An 18,876-nucleotide genomic window follows, 5' to 3' on the forward strand; every position below is an offset into this window, starting at 1 on the left:
GTAGAGACAGGGTTTCTCCATGTTGGTCAGGCTGGTCTTGAACCCCTGACCTCAGGTGATCCGCTTGCCTTGGCCTCCCAAAATGCTGGGATTACAGGGATGAGCCACCAAGCCTGGCCTTTTGCCCCTTTTACAATCAGATTATTTGTTTGTTTGTTTGTCTTTGTTCTTGAACTGTTTGAGTTCCTTATATATTCTTGGTATAAACCCCTCATGAGATGCACAGCTTGCAGATATATTTTCACCCATTCCGTAGGCTGTCTCTTCACTCCATTGATTGTTTCCTTGGTGTGCAGAAGCTTTTTAGTTTGATGTAATCCCATTTGTCTATTTTTGCTTTTGTTATTAGTGCTTTTGAATTATTATTCAAGAAATCCATGTCCAGACAAATGCAATGAAGCATTTCCCCTATGGTTTCTTCCAGTAATTTTATATTTTGGGGTCTTACATTTAAATCTTTAATCCACTTACGCTGATTTTTGTATTTGAAGATAGGGGTCTAGTTTCATTTTTCTGCATGTGGATGGACAGTTTTCCCTGCACCATTTATTGAAGAGACTGTCCTTTCCTCAAGGTGTGTTCTTGGAGCCTTTGTTGAAAATCAGTTGGTTGTAAGTATATGGATGTATTTCTGTGTTCTCTATTCTGTTTCACTGGTCTACGTATCTATTTTTATTTCAGTCCCATGCTGTTTTGGTTACTATAGGTTTGTAGTACCTTTTGAAGTAAGGTAGCGTGATGTCTCCAACTTTGTTCTTTTTGCTCAGTGCCTTGGCTATTTGGGGTCTTTTGTGGTTTCATGTGAATTTTAGGATGTTTTTTCTATTCCTGTGAAGAACATCATTTATATTTTAACAGGGATTGCATTGGATCTGTAGGTTGCTTTGGCTGGCGTATGGATATTTTAACAATATTCTTCCATCCATGAACAAGCAATTATCTTTTCATGTTTTGTGTCCTGTTCAATTTATTTCATTAATGTTTTATATTAATGTTTTATATTTTTGATTGCAGAAATCTTTCACCTCCTTGGTTAAATTTATTCATATATATTTTATTTTTATAGTTATTGTAAATAAGAATTTTTTCATTTATTTTTCAGCTAGTTCATTATTGGTGTACAGAAACACTACTAATTTTTTTGTGTGTGTTGATTTTGTATCCTGCAATTTTATTAAATTTGGCTATTAATTTTAACAGTTTTTTTGGTGGAGTCTGTAGAGTTTTCTATATTTATGATCATGTCATCCACAAACAGGAACAAATTGACTTCCCCTTTTTTAATTGGATATCCTTTATTTCTTTGACTAGGACTTCCAGTACTGACTTGAGTAAGAGTGGTGAAGGTGGACATCCTTGTCTTGTTCCATATCTTAGAGGAAAGCATTGAGTTTTTCCTTATTCAATATGATGTCAGCTGTAGGTTTGTAAATATATTGTGTTATGTTCTTTCTATAGCTAATTCGTTGAGAGTTTTCATCATGAAGTGATGTTGAATTTTTTCAAACGCTTTTTCTGTCTGTTGAAATGATCATAATGTTTTCTTCATGATTCCATTAATGTGATGTATCATGTTTATTGATTTGCATATGTTGAATCATCTTGCACTCTTTAGGATGAATCCCACTTGGCCATGGTACATGATTTTTAAAATGTGATATTGAATTCAGTTTGCTCATATTTTGTTGAGGATTTTCACATCTGTGTTCATCAGAAATACCGGCTTGCAGTTTTCTTTGTTGTTATCGTTGTTTCCTTGTCTGATTTTGGTATCAGGGTAGTGCTGACCTCATAAAACAAGTTAGGAAGAATTCCTTCCTCTTCTAATTTTTAGAATAGTTTGAAAATAGTTTGCAAAGCACAGATCTTATGATGCTTTGATGGTTTTTAAGAACTAATACCTATGCAAATCATTTTTATCCTTTTTTATGTAACATTTAAAGATATTACCATAAAAGAATAAGAATATAATTTCATAAAAGTTGAAAATGTGCTCAATGTTTTAATATATTTTTAGTGGAGAGAAAGGACACAGCACAGAAGCTGCTTTATATTCTAATATGCTTCAGTCTTTGGTCGTATGTATTAGGAAGCAGAAAGATCCCTAGATTCCTTTATTCATTAAATCACGTGAAATTATTCAATCATTAAATGTTTCTTCTCTGAACTCCATAAAAGTGCCACAATTATATATATAATTATATTACTTGAATACATAATAGACATAAATACTTAATGATAACTTAACTATATGCCAGATACTGTACTTTACAGTTTGAGTTGGACATACATTCAATGCCTGACTACCCCACTATCTTATTTTTCATTTGGCAACCTTTTTCACATCTTTAAATCTTAGTGTTCTCATCTGCAAAATGAATGTAGTAATACTATCCACCTCACAAGGCTATGATGAGGACTTAATGAGATCATCCATTAATGCTTGACCTGATTTCTAACACAAAGTGCTAGTTTCTTTAATATTAACTAAAATACATGTATTCAAGTCTCAGCTCTGCTATAGAGTGGTGATGGGTAAGTTACTTTAGTACTCTAGGCCTCACTTTATGCATCTGTAAAGTGGAGATGGCAGTGGTACCTTTAGTGTTTTGTGAGTACTGTATTATCTCATGTATGTAAGATCTTTAGAATAATTTCTGGCACATCAGTGCTGAGTAAATATTGGTCATTAACTTTTAGCATTTCAGTTATTTCTGTGGTTTTTATCTCTCACTATGCATAGTATTTATATCTTCGGAATTTTATAAGAATATAAAAAATATATAGATGTGTATATATGGAGAATATGAAAACTTGTTTTTATATTCTTTCATTCACTTAAAGTTATGCTGGTTCATGGCAGTACCTGGGCTGTACAAAAGTTGGTCTTCATCATTTCTGCCTGTGGAATATACCACAGTTACTTGTTTTATTTTTTTAATATCAGACTTTTAGAGCTGTCTCTCAAAACACTGACATTTATTTATTTTTATTTTATTTTATTTTTGAGACAGAGCCTCACTCTGTCACACATGCTGGAGTGCAGTGGCATGATCTTGTCTCACTGCAACCTCTACCTCCCAGGTTCAAGTGAATCTCCCGCCTCAGTCTCCCTAGTAGCTGGGACTATAGGCATGTGCCACCACGCCCAGCTAATTTTTGTGTGTGTATTTTTAGTAGAGATGGGGTTTCACTATGTTAGCCAGGATGGTCTCGATTTCCTCACCTCATGATCTACCAGCTTTTGCCTCCCAAAGTGCTGGGATTACAGGCTTGAGCCACTGCGCCCAGCCAAAACACTGACATTTAAGTGGCAGAACACTTGGATTGATTTCTGAACCACTGAAGCCCAACTAGAAGGAAAAATTATGGGCACATTATTGTGTGTCTTTTCCACACTCCTTCCTTATGTCATAAACACCTCTCTTGCCTTTAGAAGCAGCTGTTTATCCTCAGAGAGTGTAGTGAAAACAAAGCAGCCATATGGAAAGACTGACTAATTTACCACAGAAAACAGGGAATATTTAAAACAACGAACCAAGCAACTCTTGATTTTATGTATGCATGTGCATGTACAAGACAATAGAAAGATATCTATGTGGTATAAACAGAAAAATGACAGTCCAACTAGATTCTTAGTTATTTCATATCCACAGTTAGGTGTGAGCTATTTGTCAAAATCAAGGATGAGAATTAGTGATTTAAAGTTTTAAATAAAATAACCCAACATGTACCATCTTCTAAGTATCATTAAAATGAAAAAATAATATTAATCTTTGCTTTCAGGGAATATGGAGCCATTGATGATGTAGATATTGATCTGCATATTGATGTTAGCTTTCTTGATGTAAGTATCAATTTTATGTAATATGAATGGTGCATTTAAAACACACTTATTTTATTTTGGGGGAAATTTAATTTTCAGTTGGCTTATACTATTAGTTATATATTGACTGTTAAGTTGCTTTGTGAAGAATTGCTGTGACTTGTGAAAGAAGCAGAGATTTTGTAAATATATGTATATATATTTGCCTTGGTTCTTCTAATATACTCTGAAATTTGTGGGCTTTTATAGTACTTCACTATATTTTAAGTTTCATTTTTAGTTCTCATACATAGAAGGTCAATATTTTCTTTTTGTCTGTGTGTGTTTGTAGAAAGTGATTTATTTAAAGAGAGAGAGAAACAGGAGAAGGAGAGAGAAAGAAACAGCTAACTCTCACACTGAGTGAGAGAATCCAGAAAGATGGAATCCAGGAGAGGAAAGCAGCTTCCACGAGAGTGTTAGGGAACAGAGAGAGATGCAGTTTAGGAGGAGAAGACAGGCTTCCACGAGAGAGTGTGGAAGGGGACTCCAGAGGGGAAATCCAGGAGAGAGAAAGATGGCTTCCACGAAGGGAGTGTTCATGGAAGGGGAAGAAGGCCAATATTTTCATACACAGTGGCTTTTCAGATAATTTATAGGCCTTCATGATATATGCATTTCTCAAACGCAGGTTTTAAAAGTTTGTCTTTTTTTCATTTTGAACTCTAAAAGATGATTAATTCATCTTTTAAATATATTTGTGCAGGAGGAGATTGCTGTGGCTTGGGAAGTAATTCGAACAGAACCTATAATTGTTCGACTACACTGTTCACTTACACAATATTTAAATGGCCCAGGTTAGTTTTATTTCCTTCTTTATTATTTTGGATATTAATTAGCTGTGCACTATGCCTTAAGCAAAATGCGTATTCATTTGTAAATTCTGAGCATAAGTGCTAAATATCTTGATAATGGTATTTAAAGAAACTGTGTTCTATGAAAGATGGTTTTGCCAATATAACTTACGGAAACAGAAACATAACATTTCGTTTTTTACATTTTCAGAAACTGACAAGTTTCTGAGACACAAACATTAAAAAAAAAAGACTACTTTGCATATAGTAGAAACTTGCATATATATATATAGTAAATATATATATATATATTTGGTTGTCCTTAGATTTAATTATTCTCTCTTTGGTTCTAGGATTCAATTTTAATTCAATGTATTTCTGTCTTTGAAAATGGAGATCATAATAATAAATTTTTTGCTGAATCTTTAAGGGGCAATGTTGCTATATTTCAATTGATAGCTGTTTACAAAACAGGACCGCTATTATTAGTCATGCCAAAATTTACTTCGTAAAAAGTTTTTTGCCTACCTACTACCACACACACACACACACACACACACACACACACACACTTGTATCTTCTTATATTGTTCCAGTTATCTACTTCAAATTTTAAAAGCTTAAAAAAACTTACCTCTCACTGTTCTTTGGGCAGTTCTTGCCTGGAATTTCCCATGATTTGCAGTGGCATGTGGGTGAGACTGGGGCCAAATCAAGGCTTCACTGGGTTGGATACACATGCTGCTGGACTTTCAAATGACTAGCAATTGATGGAGGTGTCATCTCGGCACTCAGTCGAGGCTTTTGGCTAGAGTGCCTGTCCGACACACAGCTTCTTTATGTGGCTTGGGCTTCCTGTACCATGGTACTGGGATGCAAATGCAAGTGTTGCTAGAGACAGGATGTAGAAGCTACTAGAAAAAGGCATAGTGAGACTTTCATTGTATTCTGTTAATCAAAGCAATTGAAGAGCTCACCCAGAATCAAGGGACAGGACCATAGACAGTACCTCGTGAAATCATGGCCATCTTTAATCTGCCACACATGTTACTGTGATGTCTGCACGGTTTTTTTTTTTAGGCATATCAGGGAATATACATGTACTGTTTGTTTTCACATAGGAAACATGCTTGTTCTTTCAAATTTATAAAATACAGGAATGCCTTTCATTTTTAAAGTTAGTCACTTGTTTTTCATCTTTACATAATACATTGTATTTAAATTAATCAACACATAATATAATTACATATTCTAACTGATTCAATGCTAGACAAGAAAAAAATCAATGTTTAAAATATTTTCTGATAATTTCAGATATATAAAAACGTAATGAAAATAATTACTCATAATTCTTGTACTGAGAAAGCTAAATGGCTTGGTGTTGTTTCTGTTTTCTATGTGCATATGATTTATTTTTATAAAGTTGACATTGAATTGTATAAATAGCTATGCACCTTAATGTTAAGTCATGAGACTGTCCTCAAGTCATTTAATAAGCTATAAGGGGTTGACTTGTGATATCTGAAGAATATTGCAGCTCATAGTTGCATGTGTTCTTGCTCTTTCCCCACGTATTCCGCTATATGGCTAACTTTTTTCTTATTTTAGTGATTTAAAATGTACTCATTTGATTTTATTTTAACGGTGGTTAAAAGAAAGGGAAACCTTTATGTCTGAACTTTATTTAGGGTTAAGAATGACATTGGGTTAGTTAATCTCTACTTACCCAAATCCCATCTGTGTGAGATGATACTGAAGTATGCTTTTATGTAATCTTACCGCTGATACTTATTTTTTTATATAATTTTGAGTGTACGGCTGAGATTTTCCTTCACAGTATCTCTCTAAAGATTTTTACATTTACATGGTTTAATCAATATTTTAACACTCATTTTAACCCCTGGTTAGATTATTTTAATATTCAGTACAACTCCTTTAGTGTCACAACTCATCTGCTCTTTCTTTCATCTGTATGGGTTGATTTATATGTTTAATAATTTGGAAATCAAGGAAACCTGAGGATTATGTTTTGTTTTTTCATACCTGAGAATGATGTTTTTGGGGATGAGACAACCTGGTCAAGTAAAATTAGTGAAGTCATGATAGTTCTCCCCCTACAAAAAAGCAAAAATGCCTTAGAAACTTCTCATTTGTGTCTGAAGTATTTTAACTTTTTTTCATTTGTAAGAAATCTGTTTTAATTTGTTTGTGTTTTGTTGTGTACTTTGGGACTGTTTTTTCTTCTCCGTGATACTATTTTTTCTATGTTTATTTTTGCTTGGTCTAGTTGAGCCTTAATTCACCTCAAGTAAATTTTATGTAATTATTTATTGTTCTTTTTTACCTGCTAATTACAATATTTAGATTGGATCTAACTCCTTTGTCCTCCATGTTTTTTATTTCTCTAATTCTTTCATCCTTCGTATCTGAAAACTTTATGTTTTTTCCAATCTGTCTTCTGCTGCCTGAGTGAATTGTTTTAATGATTTCATCTTAAATTGGATGTTCCCATTGTATTTTTAATTTGGCCACATTCTTTACTGATTCCATATTATTCCCTCTTTATCATCAGTTGCTTTCATTTTATTAGTTTAGTATTGTTCTCAATTTTGTTGTTAATATCAATCAGTAATTGTCAAAGAATTATCATTTTATTTCTATAGATAGAGTTTTGTTTTCCTCAATATTATATACAAGCAGTAGCTGGAATGTTCTTCTTTCGGAAATTAGTGTGATATGTGAACAATTTCTTCCCTTTAGAAGAGGAAAGAAAGATAATTCCACACTGACCCTGCTTTAGAGTCAGATCTACCAGCTGGTGGGAAGGGCTGTGAGCACTGCTGGTCCCCACCCTGTTCCCCTGGGTCCCCATCCCCACTTCTGCACCCTTGTAATGTCTGACAAATATCTCAGCCCATAGTTGCATGTGTGCTTGCTCTTTCCCCACGTATTCCACTATATGGCTAACCCTTTTCTTATTTTAGTGATTTGAAATGTACTCATTTGATTTTATTTTAATGGTGGTTAAAAGAAAGGGAAACCCTTATGTCTGAACTTTATCTAGGGTTAGGAATGACATTGGGTTGGTTAATCTCTACCCAAATCCCATCTGTGTGAGATGATACTGAAGCATGCTTTTATGTAATCCTACCGCTGATACTTATTTTTTGATATAATTTTGAATGTAAGGCAGAGATTTTCCTTCACAATATCTCTTTAAAGACAGCTCACACTTGAGATCCTCTGTAGCTTGTCCTTAGACAAAGAAGCTTTTTCATTCCTGGGGAGAGCAGGTAAGCACTTGGCAGTTTTTTACCTTCCCTTCACTCTTCAGGTGTGACTAGTATGGAGGGTACAGTGGCCTAGCTACTGCATCTCAAGTCTGGACAAATTTTAAGTTGTAATTCATGCTCCAGTTTTACCCACAAGATGGGGTGGAAACTACAACTTTCCCTGGATTTGTAGGCTTGCTTGGCTTTTTCTCTTTTCCTATCCTCCCTCCTCTCATTTGCTCTTACTGCTTCCTCCTGAGCACAATTCCGAATACATCATTTGCCCCTTGTCTTCACTCAAGGTCTGCTTCTGAGGGAACCTGAACTAAGGATAGTGGGTCTGGGGTCAAGAAGGTAGCATCTGCTGAGGGAGGAAGCCCCGCTAGACCAGTCCCGGAGTGTACTCTCTGCCTGAGGGTTCATTTGCTCCTGATTTTGAGAAGCATCAGTGGTGGTTGGCTTTTCTTATAGCATCTGTCTCCTTCATAGAATGGAGAGTTTTGCATCCATCCTGTAGGGCCCCTTAAGATTAGTTCCACCTGCTCTGTTTATGCAAAACTTGGTGGGCCTTTCTAACATGGGGATGGCATTACTCCAAGCTTCTGGTCTTTTCACCGGTTTTGTCCTTTTTCTATTAGACACTGGTTATGATTGTGTTTGTGCAAAAGTATTCACTCACATCACCATCTTACTAGTAAACTCCCCAAGAGATTTTTTTTTTTCTTATTGAAACTTTGAGGAAAATATGATTGAAAATGTGCAGTAATGTATAATATGTGAATAGAACTGGAGACAGTGTTACTAAAAAGGAACAATTTAACTTATTATTCCAGGAGAATAATTAGGTTTTATCCTAGTTTATGATTAGGATTATTGCTAGCAAATAAAAAAGAGAGAAAATATTTATGAAGAGTGTTTGCGCTATGTCCATAATGCCTCTGACTGTCACGGAATACCATGATTTCTGTTTCCATCTCTAAAGAAGTTATCGCCATATTAAAGGTTAAGCAGATGAGCCTCCCAGTCTCAGTATCCCATTTCAGGTGTGTTGCCTGGGACCACTCCCAATATCTGATACTATCTCAGTTAGAATCCAATCGGAAAGCAGAAACCACTCTAGTATCTCAGGTTAAAAAAAAATAGTTAAACCAGTGGTTAAACAGTTGGTAAGAAATCAGGATGGTGAAGCTCATCAGAGAGTAGGAGGTGGAGACCACTAGGGAAGAGGACAGCAAGAGATCACTACAGTCCCTGGGGCTGCAACGACACTGGGAAAGGGATGGTATGCGGCAGAATCCAAACATCAGGGATGTCTCACAGGTTCTAGAGCCATGTCCAGAGTTGCTGTGTAGGAGTTAGGGCCACAGAAATAGGACATGTCTGGCAAAGAGCCACGACCATGGAAAGGATATGGCAACTGCTAAAAAATGCCCACACGAGACAGAGAGGAGAGGATAAAGAGAGAGGAGGGAATAGGAGGGAGAAGAGAGAAGAGGGAAGGCGGGGGGAAGGGAAACAGGGGAGATGGGAGGAGAAGAGAAGTGAAATAATACCTTGATTCCATTCTCTTCCTCAAGTCCAACCAGAGCTCCATTAGTCAAACCTAATCAGAAGGTAGTTGGCAAGGGACCTGTGGAAATACAGCCTAAAGGTGGAAGAATGAGGGATGGGTTTGAGAGCAAACAAAACGCAATTGCCTATATGTATATCCTCGTCAAATGCATAGTGCTGTCAGACATTTTTAAATTTACATAAATACGACCGTGCTATAGATTTTATTCTCTTAACCACTTCTGCTCCTCAGATGGAAATTGGCCCTGTTGCTCTAGGTACACTACTATAATATATACTGTAGTGGAGATCCACTACAGTTTACCTATTTGTTTCCTTAGCGATGGCCACCTACATTGTCTTCAGATCCCTGATGCCATAATCAATGCTGCAAAGAATGTCCTTAAAGAGCTTATTTTATGGACTTTATGTGAATTCATGAAGAGTGGAATTTGTATGGGTTGGTCTAATCTGAGCTGAGAGCACTTACTCATCATCGTTTCAATTACATAGCTCTACTTACTTATTGGAATTTCTCCAAATATCTGTTAACCATTTAGAATTTTTCTTCTCTATGTTGCTTTGTCAAACCTTTAACTATTTTTCTAATGTGTTTCCTGTCTTTGGATTTTTTTATTGTTTATCTTACAAATACCTTTAGTATGTTAGCCCTTGATAGCTAGTGAGTTCAATTAATGCAAAAGTCTTTCACAGTGATATTTATGAAAAGTTGATATTTGATGATATTTTTTGTGAAAAATATTTTTGAAATAACAAAATTCAGTGATTTAAAAAAATTTAAAAAGTGTTTGCAATGTGTCTTTGGAAGGTATCAGCATTTATAGTAAAATGAACTTGCAAAAAATGTATGACTAATTCAAGATTTCGACTGACCTATTTAACAGCTCCTTTTGAAAGGAATTTATTCCTAAATTTTGGAAATGTATAAATAACAGTTATTTAAACATCAATATTTGGCTATGGCTAATCTGACAGTATATCTGTGAGTGAACAGGAATGATACAAATTGAAGAAATACACCTCCTTATCCACTTTGAAACTAAAGATAAGGATTATTTGTATTTTATATGGGGAAATTTTAAATAAATATGTGATATAGTTTATCATTCTTATGATAATATATTTTTGGAATTACTGATAAAGAGATGCAGTTTTTCATCTCAAGGACAAAGCTGTTTTTAATTGAAAATGATAAACAACTAACATTATTTTAAAATGATTTCCATACATATCATCTCATTATTGGTACCTCTATGCTTGCATGATCAGTGCATTAGAATAATTTCCACTTATCTTGGGCAGCCCTCACTTCCCCACTGGAGTTAAAGGAGAGAGAAGAAAGCATTGAATAACTTTGACTTTTTTAAAAAACATGGAAATATATCACTAGTACATTCTGTCAAGTTCTTACTTTTCTTATAAAAGAACATTTATTTGTAGTTTCTAGTTTTAAGTATCAGTACAATTCTGGGTTTTTTGTTGTTGGTGGTGGTTGTGTGCTTGTTTTGCATAGGTCACTAATTTTAGCTTTGTTTTTTCCTGAGTACTTATTTGCATAATTAGACTTTTGTAATTCATTTTATTTTCTAACGAATTATTATCAAGAAACTATTACTTTTTAAAAATATTGTTAAAAACAAATTTAAAATGTTTTTAAATTTACAGAAAAATTGCAGTTAGTACAGAGTTCCCATACACTTCAACCCCTGTTTCTCTGGTTATTAACATCTTTCATTAATACATTGAATATAATTAATTACATTTATTTTAATGGTAATATATGTTTTAGAACTTGAATTTTGGGATATTTTGTGAATTCCAAATTATGAATTTTGTAAATTTTGGAATTTTATGGACCCTTAGTATACTCCAAAATTATAGCTCATTTAGATTTTATGCTGTTGAGTCAATGTTTGAAATGTATATTTTTCTAGAAAATTTGTCATTTTGATAAATGTTAACACTTATTTTCTAGTCATGCATAGTATGATTAAGTTTTGATCTTTGTATTATTAATTTATAAGAATAATTTGTATATTTTTGATAAACATTTGTGTCTAGTATTATATGACCCTTCTTTCTCTCTTTCTGTGTATATATCATACACAGTTTTCTCCGGTGCATTTTGGAGAGTTCTACGATTTTTTAGCTGGGTCTCTTTTGTTTCTCTGCCCTCATCTTCCCACTTTTTTTGACTGTCTCTGAAGACAGTGTATCTTCTTAAATCTTCTTAGAGTAAATACAGTGCTTTCTCATTTAATTCCACTGAAGTTTTCCAAATGTTAGAATTTTTTGTATTCACTTTTGAATTTTGATAGCCATGGGTTTGGGATAATTGGGATTGGATTGATGCCTACTCTATACCTTACTCTCTGTACAGGGATTAGGGAGTTTTTCGGAAAGGAACTAACTTTTTGGTGATACAAACAGCAAGTTCCCTTGATTGATGGAGCGTTTGTGTCCCAGAGTAGTAGCCAACAGAGGGAGTGAGGCAATTGGGGGATACCATTTGGCTTACAATATAGAGCACCTGTGATCTGAGAAGGTCCTATGAGCAACACTATCTTTGCTCTAATTATCTGCTCCCCCACCTGTTGCTGTGAATGGCACTAAGCTCCTATATGTCATCTTTTCATCTGCATACTGGTTTCTGTTCCCTTTCACCTAATTAAGACACCATCCCAGCAATTCAGTTCTCCCCTCCTTCCTGTACTATTCATTTCTCTTTTTTTCCTGGAAGATTCACATCAGCAAATATTTCTCTTATCTTAAAAACAAACAAACAAACAAAAACTGTAAACAAAACCTTCTTTACCTAAAATGCCTCTTCAGTTGGGACCCTAATACTCTGCTTCTTTTGACTGTTAAATTTCTTGATAAGAGTTGTCTCTATCAGCTTCCTTCATTTTCTTTTTTCTTTTCTCTCTTTGAATCCACTCGTCAGGTTTTTGTCTCATCATTTTTCAAATTGCCATTGTCAGTGTCATCAGTAACTTCATTCTTGTCAAATGACTCATACCCTATTTTGATTTCTCATCTTAATTGACTTAGCAGTATTTCATAACAATTGTTTACCTCCTCCTTGAAAATCCTTTTTTTTTCTTTTTTTTTTTTTTTTAGATAGGGTCTGCTCTGTTGTCCAGGATGGAGTGCAGTGGCATGATCACAGCTCACTGGAGTCTCACCCTCCCAGGCTCAGGTGATCCTCCCACCTCAGCCTCCTAAGTAGCTGGGACTCCAGGCATATGCCACCATGCCTGGCTATTTTTTTTTTAAATAGAGGTAGAGTCTCCCTATGTTTCCTAGACTGGTCTTGAACTCCTGGGCTCAAGCAGTCCACCTGCCTGAACCTTGGGGTTACAGGCATGAGCCACTGTGCCCAGCCTGAAAAACTTCTTTGAATTTGTGTCCAGATAGCAGCACTCTGAAATCTTCCATCCTCTTGGCCATTCCTCCCCAACCTTCTTTGCTGAACTGGGCTCAGGGCCTAATCCTCAGCCTTTCTCTCTTCTCCACCTACACTCATACTGAGTGGTTTCTCATCCAGCCTCATGCCTTTAAATAAATATATATATATATGTGTGTGTGTGTGTATATATATATATATATATATATATATATATATATATATATATATNTATATATATATATATATATATATATATATATATATATATATATATTCTTACTCTTCCAAATTTGTATCTTTAGTGCATTCCTCTCACCTTAACGCCTAAATGGTGTGCTTCTCCAATTGCCTTCTTAACATTTCCATTTTAGTATCAAATAAGCGTCTCAAATTTAAAATATTTGGTCAAATAACTAGTCTTCTCTGCCTCTCCAAACCTGTTCCTCCTGCAGTCTTTCACATTATAGGAACTGGTAAATTTCATTGGTCTAGTTGCTTAGGCCATAATTATTGGATTCATCCTTAACTCCTCTTTTTTTCACACTTCAAATCCAGTCCACCAGCAAAATCTGTCCACTGTCCTGGAAGTGTGAACCCAAAATGTTCATCACCTCCATGGACCCAAGTGCTGTATATCTTGCCTCACTTATTGCAATAAGTTCCTGACTGATTCTCCTGTTTTTCCCTTTGGTCTTTGACCAGTCGATCCTGCACAGCCCCACCTGCTCTTTCCCTGCTCTCATCCCCTGACAGGAGACCTTGTTCAGTCCTCTCCCCACACTCCTCTCCAGCTGTTTCTAGAATATTTCAGCCCATTTTCTCCTCAGGGACTTTGTCCTTGTTGTTTGGTCTGGCTGGAACATTTTCTTCCTGTTTGTTCTTATCTAACGTTTAAACCTAAGCCCACACAGCCTGCAGCCCATATATCTTTCCCCAGCTTTATTTTTCCCCGGAGCCTTTATTGCCATCTAACACTGTATCTGTTTTTCTACCTGTTTTTCATCTTCCTTCTCCCACTGGATTTCAGACTTCGTGGGTGCAGGAATATTCGTGTATGTGTGGGAAATGACTGGCGTGATAAGTGTGCAAGAAATACTCTTTAAACCAGTGATTAATGAAAAATGAGCATCTTTTTTGAGAGAAGTTATTTATTTATGTATACATATATGTATTTTTATATATTTAGTTGCCGATTTAAATATATATATATATACACACACACCTGGTAAAAGTATAAACCACGTGAAAAGTAAATCTGCTATGCCTTGCTCTCATCTCTCATTGTTTTATTCTAAAAATGATATATGTAGATGCAAACATGTTGTCTTTCTTCCACTTAAGAAATAGTGCACTAACTATCCTACATGTGGCCAGTTCAGCTGTTTCTTACTTTGGAGGTCATTCTTACTTACATATAAGTATATTATACTTTAATATATAAGGACCAGTAATGATCTCCTATGTGCATATAGTATAAATAGCATTGTTTAGGTCTGCATGTACCGTTTTTTAAGTGTGTATATGTATACGTACATATAGGATGCAGTTTCAGTCTTCTTCTGGCTGATGGTTGAGTTTCAGTTTCAAGTCAATATGTGACTGTGCTCTTTTTTTTCTTTCCAGTGCCCACTGTTGATGTGTTTCAGATTTCCACAAAAGAGCGATTTGGATTGGGACATCAGCTGAAAAAGTAAGTTTGCCAAAGTGTAAAAAAATGAATTTCTGTTAAAGAGAACTGAGTTCTCATTTTGTTCCTTTAAGAAAACAACAACAAAAGACCTTTCTCTTCAATAAGAGCTTTTTGAAGCAAGTCCCTCAAGAGAGGAAGTCATCCTGATGCTAAATTTATCAGCAGGGCTCACTTTTCCACCAGGGCCAGGGTCCTTCTATTGCCATCCCAGAGCCACTCTCTTTCTTCAGTACCCTGTACTCTGTCTGAGGAGGCTGACCTGTGTGGACACAGGCTCTGTGTCTGTGAGTCCCTAATGTGATCAGTGGAAGGAGGAAGGAGAGGAAGATGGAAGTACTTACTGCCCTGGTTTCCTGCCTAGGAGGTCGTCCCAAGCTGACTAGTCCTTCCACTGAAGCCTGCTGCTCTTCTGTAGGCTGCAGCATTTACATGACTTTCTCTCTTACTGGGCTCTATTGATGGCTCCCACTGCTCATTCCTTGGGGCCCAGAGGTGGTATCAGTTTAGCAGCCACTGGTTCTGGGCTACTGCACTATATCCCTATTTCCCATAATTACCCCTTTGAAACATTCTTATAAATAAACTATTTCGTGTTTGAAACTTGATTTTGTTTTCTTATCTTTTAAGTCTATTTTATATAAAGACCTGTTTTTTAAAAACAGAAAAAGAAAACACTGATAGAGCCAGGATACAATGGTACCAGCAAAAGAAAAAAAGCATCTTAGAAGAAGAAGATAGAGAACACTGATAAATTACAGACACAAGAATTGACTCTCAACTTTTTCTAAAATCAAATGATCCCTGATGTAATCTAAGGCACAGACTTTTGGGGCTCATTGGCCTGTGTATCGGTATGGATCAAGAGGGCTGGTTGTGGTTTTCCCTGAAGAAAATAATGCTGCCATCCACGTGGTCTCCTTTGGCAGCTTTCCACACAGAGGAATTAGAGCTTTCTCTTTAGACCTAGAGTCTAGTTGGGACTTGATTTCAGAAGATATGAAGCCACCCTATTTGAACTGACTTTTAAAATGTAGGCACGTACCTCACTTTGCCATGATCAGATTATAAACAATAAATTCTTTACTTAATGTCAGCTTTAAGAATTTGTGTTTATGGAGAATTCCCAGAGGATTATATATTCCTCCAAATCTGTAAATTTAACTTAAACGTACGTTTGCCAAAAAAGACCGTTAGATCACTGTATACTTAAAGCACGGTTTAGGCCTTTCATAATGATGCAGCCTACATGATCACTTTCATTTTAATGAATTTTAATTTGACATCATCATATATTGGCTTTTACTGAGCAATATTTTAAGAGAAAACATATTGAAACTATATTTGATATATGAAATAGAGAACTTACTGAGGTCATTTTGCCTGATGTAGGAAGCCACATATATTATATTTAGGATTGTATGTATCACAGGGCTCTAGAGTTTTCTCAAGTTTTTATGACTCAAATTGAGGCAGCACTACTCAAATGTGAGTTGTGTACTTACCACATTTGAAAATAAAAAACATTCTTATAAATTCCCAGTGTTGAATTCAAAGATGTGCAAATATAAAATTAGATAATAAACCCCGAATGTTTGGAATTCTGCATTTCTAAAACTAAATTCCATTTACAATGTGTGTTTAGCATAATATATTGTGCAGTGTTCTCATTTATAAGGACTAACAGGATAAATTTTCTCAGCTTTCCATTCTAGGATTAGGCATGCTTTCCCAGAGCACTTGGTTGTGCTTTTTGACTGGATTTTGTTTCCTGCATTGTGCCTGTATTCTACATGTCTTGGAGATGAGCTGGAGCCTGCCTCCATGATGAGCATGGATGGCATTATCCAAGTTGGGTACCATTTCACCTTGACACATTCTTTTTTATTCTATGATTTTTTTTTCTCACCCAATTTCCTCCCTTGTTTTTATACTCTTCTACTTTGTATACTTCTGCAAGCCACTTATGAACTTTTTTTTAAGTGGGGTAGAGCTGATCAAAATAAGATAAGAATTACAAAAGCACGCAAGTCTAGGAATAAATAACTTTCTACCCTTCATGGCTTCTGAGTACATTATATGGGCTCAACAAAAGAAATTGTCTATATAATACCAACTCTGAGAAATTAAAGAAAGCTAGGAGGCTTTTTCACTGTTTAAGTACCTAGGAGCATATATAACATATTTTATTAATATCTCCAAGTGATTAATGTTTTTAAACAGTTACTTGCTTTTAAGGATAAATATTAGCTATGAGGAAAGTTTGTTAATGTGTATTAGAATTTTTTTTATGATCCTTGAGACATTTTGGCCTGATATGTTTGTTTCCCTAATTATAAATAATTAGATTTGGTTATGATCCTTAAGGTCACTGCCAGTTTAAAATCCCATAATTTTAACAATCTAATTTCATCCTCACAATAATTTTTTTTTTAAAAACCCACTAAATATAAAGAGGTTATTTTCTTGTAAACATACAGCAAGTTAGGAAGGCAAGTTTAGAATCTAGGCCCGTTGTTTTGTTTTTAGTTAGTAAGAGACACTCTTATTTACTGAATAACTTTTCCACCGAAAAATTTTTTTCTGGTGCGTTTTGAACAGTAGAATAATCAAATTAACAATAGCAAAAGCCAATGCTTATGTAGTAACTATCATATGTCGTACACTATTTTAAATGCTTAACATATAATAAGACATTTAATCTTTACAACAACTCTATGAAACAGGTCTTGTTACTATCACATTTCCTAGGTGATGAAACTGAAGCCCAGAGAGGTTGAGCAGCTTACTTACAGTCACACAGTGAGAAGGTGATAGAGCCAGAATTTGACCCCAAACCAGTACTTATGAGCTGTAAACTAATCTGCATCTCATATAATCCTAGATATTCCTTTACTTGAGATAAGACATGGAATATATGTTTGAAGTTGAATGAATATTGAGAGATTGTGAAGTCAAAATAGCCTAAAAGAAGAAATACATAACGTATTTTCTCATGGCTGACCTGACACAGATATGGCGGTCGGTCTTGCATAGGGAACTGTATCATTCAAAGCTTCAGCATATCACAGACAATGTAAATAATCTTTGACTTTGTATGACTTTATGTTGAATCTGCACTGATCAAACCTTAGTTGTTTCTAAGGAGGGAAGACATTGCAAATCTTCAGTTTTCCCTTAAATATATGTACAACATAAAATTAGGTATAAATTCTTCATATGTATAGTTCCACATTTATAAAACCAAATTCAGTTTCCAACTTAAGTGCAAATCAAAATAAAATACTTGAAAATCACATTAATACCATTAATTTGGTTTATGATGTTGTTTTGCTAAAGCTGTTATACCACCACAATTTGAATATAATACTGGCTGCTCTAGTACATAGTTGTTTTGAAATCAACATGTAAAAAATTATGATGTCATCCCTATGTACTTGCTTTTTTCTACTACACTGGAACCTTTGTTAACATAGTTGGTTGTGACATCATCTGCTCTTGACCTGATGCAAATGTATACTTCACCTTGAATTTTTTTTCTTTTTTTCCCCCTACCATCAGCCAATCACTGGCAATGGTAGTAGCTTCTTTTGGTCCCAGTGCAATAGTAAACACAAACTCAAATGTAAACACTGAAGTCCCTTCATGGTTCTCTATTATAAGGAGGTGGTTGTTATATCAAATGTGCTCATGTGTACCCTCCAGGTTACTTCTGAAATGAAATGCAACATTGAATGTCAATGTTAAGAAAACACTTAACTTCTTTTGCATCCAAGAACAACTAGAAACCTGGGTATCCAAGTTTAAGAATTACCGATTTTAGATGTGAATTCACATCTACGTTAGGATCACCTTAGGATCCTAATGTAACATAAAAGTGGGAAAATTTTTACATTTTGGTCATATTTCATTTTGACCTGTTTCTTTTTCTGTTCCACTTAGCTTATCAAGATTAGGCAAGCATTTGCTGACTGTCTTCGAGAATGGTGCACAGGAGTAGCAATTTTTTTATGGGAAAAAAAATCTAACTCTGCTTGATACAAAGAGATGTGTCAATGGAGATTTCCAATTAGGCACAGGGAGAAATGATGATCTTATTATTACATTAAAAACCTGCTGAAATTTTGGGTAAACAAAATTCAAACATGAATAAATAAAATGTTTCTTGTGCTGATTGAGAGAATTTACTGTGAATTTGGAATCATGGCATCCCTTACTGCAGTTTGCTCCCTTTTTCTTACCACTTCCACTGCTAAAAGGACTCCAGAATAATTCTG

At 35.1% G+C, this 18,876-nt stretch overlaps 1 protein-coding gene across 2 annotated transcripts in view; it reads left to right on the forward strand.

The window, feature by feature from the left end:
• The window catches only part of PARP8 (poly(ADP-ribose) polymerase family member 8), a 186,554-nt gene that overhangs the window by 116,393 nt on the left and 51,285 nt on the right, over nt 1-18,876 (forward strand). For both annotated transcript variants that reach the window (XM_017533191.2, XM_017533192.2), the window contains exons 9-11: nt 3,787-3,847; nt 4,572-4,662; nt 14,536-14,602. In XM_017533191.2, coding sequence (XP_017388680.1) covers nt 3,787-3,847; nt 4,572-4,662; nt 14,536-14,602 — 219 coding nt within the window. The remainder of the gene's footprint in view (nt 1-3,786; nt 3,848-4,571; nt 4,663-14,535; nt 14,603-18,876) is intronic.

This window comes from Cebus imitator, unplaced genomic scaffold, assembly GCF_001604975.1.
Source record: "Cebus imitator isolate Cc_AM_T3 unplaced genomic scaffold, Cebus_imitator-1.0 Scaffold80, whole genome shotgun sequence".
In the NCBI taxonomy this organism is placed as follows: domain Eukaryota; kingdom Metazoa; phylum Chordata; class Mammalia; order Primates; family Cebidae; genus Cebus; species Cebus imitator.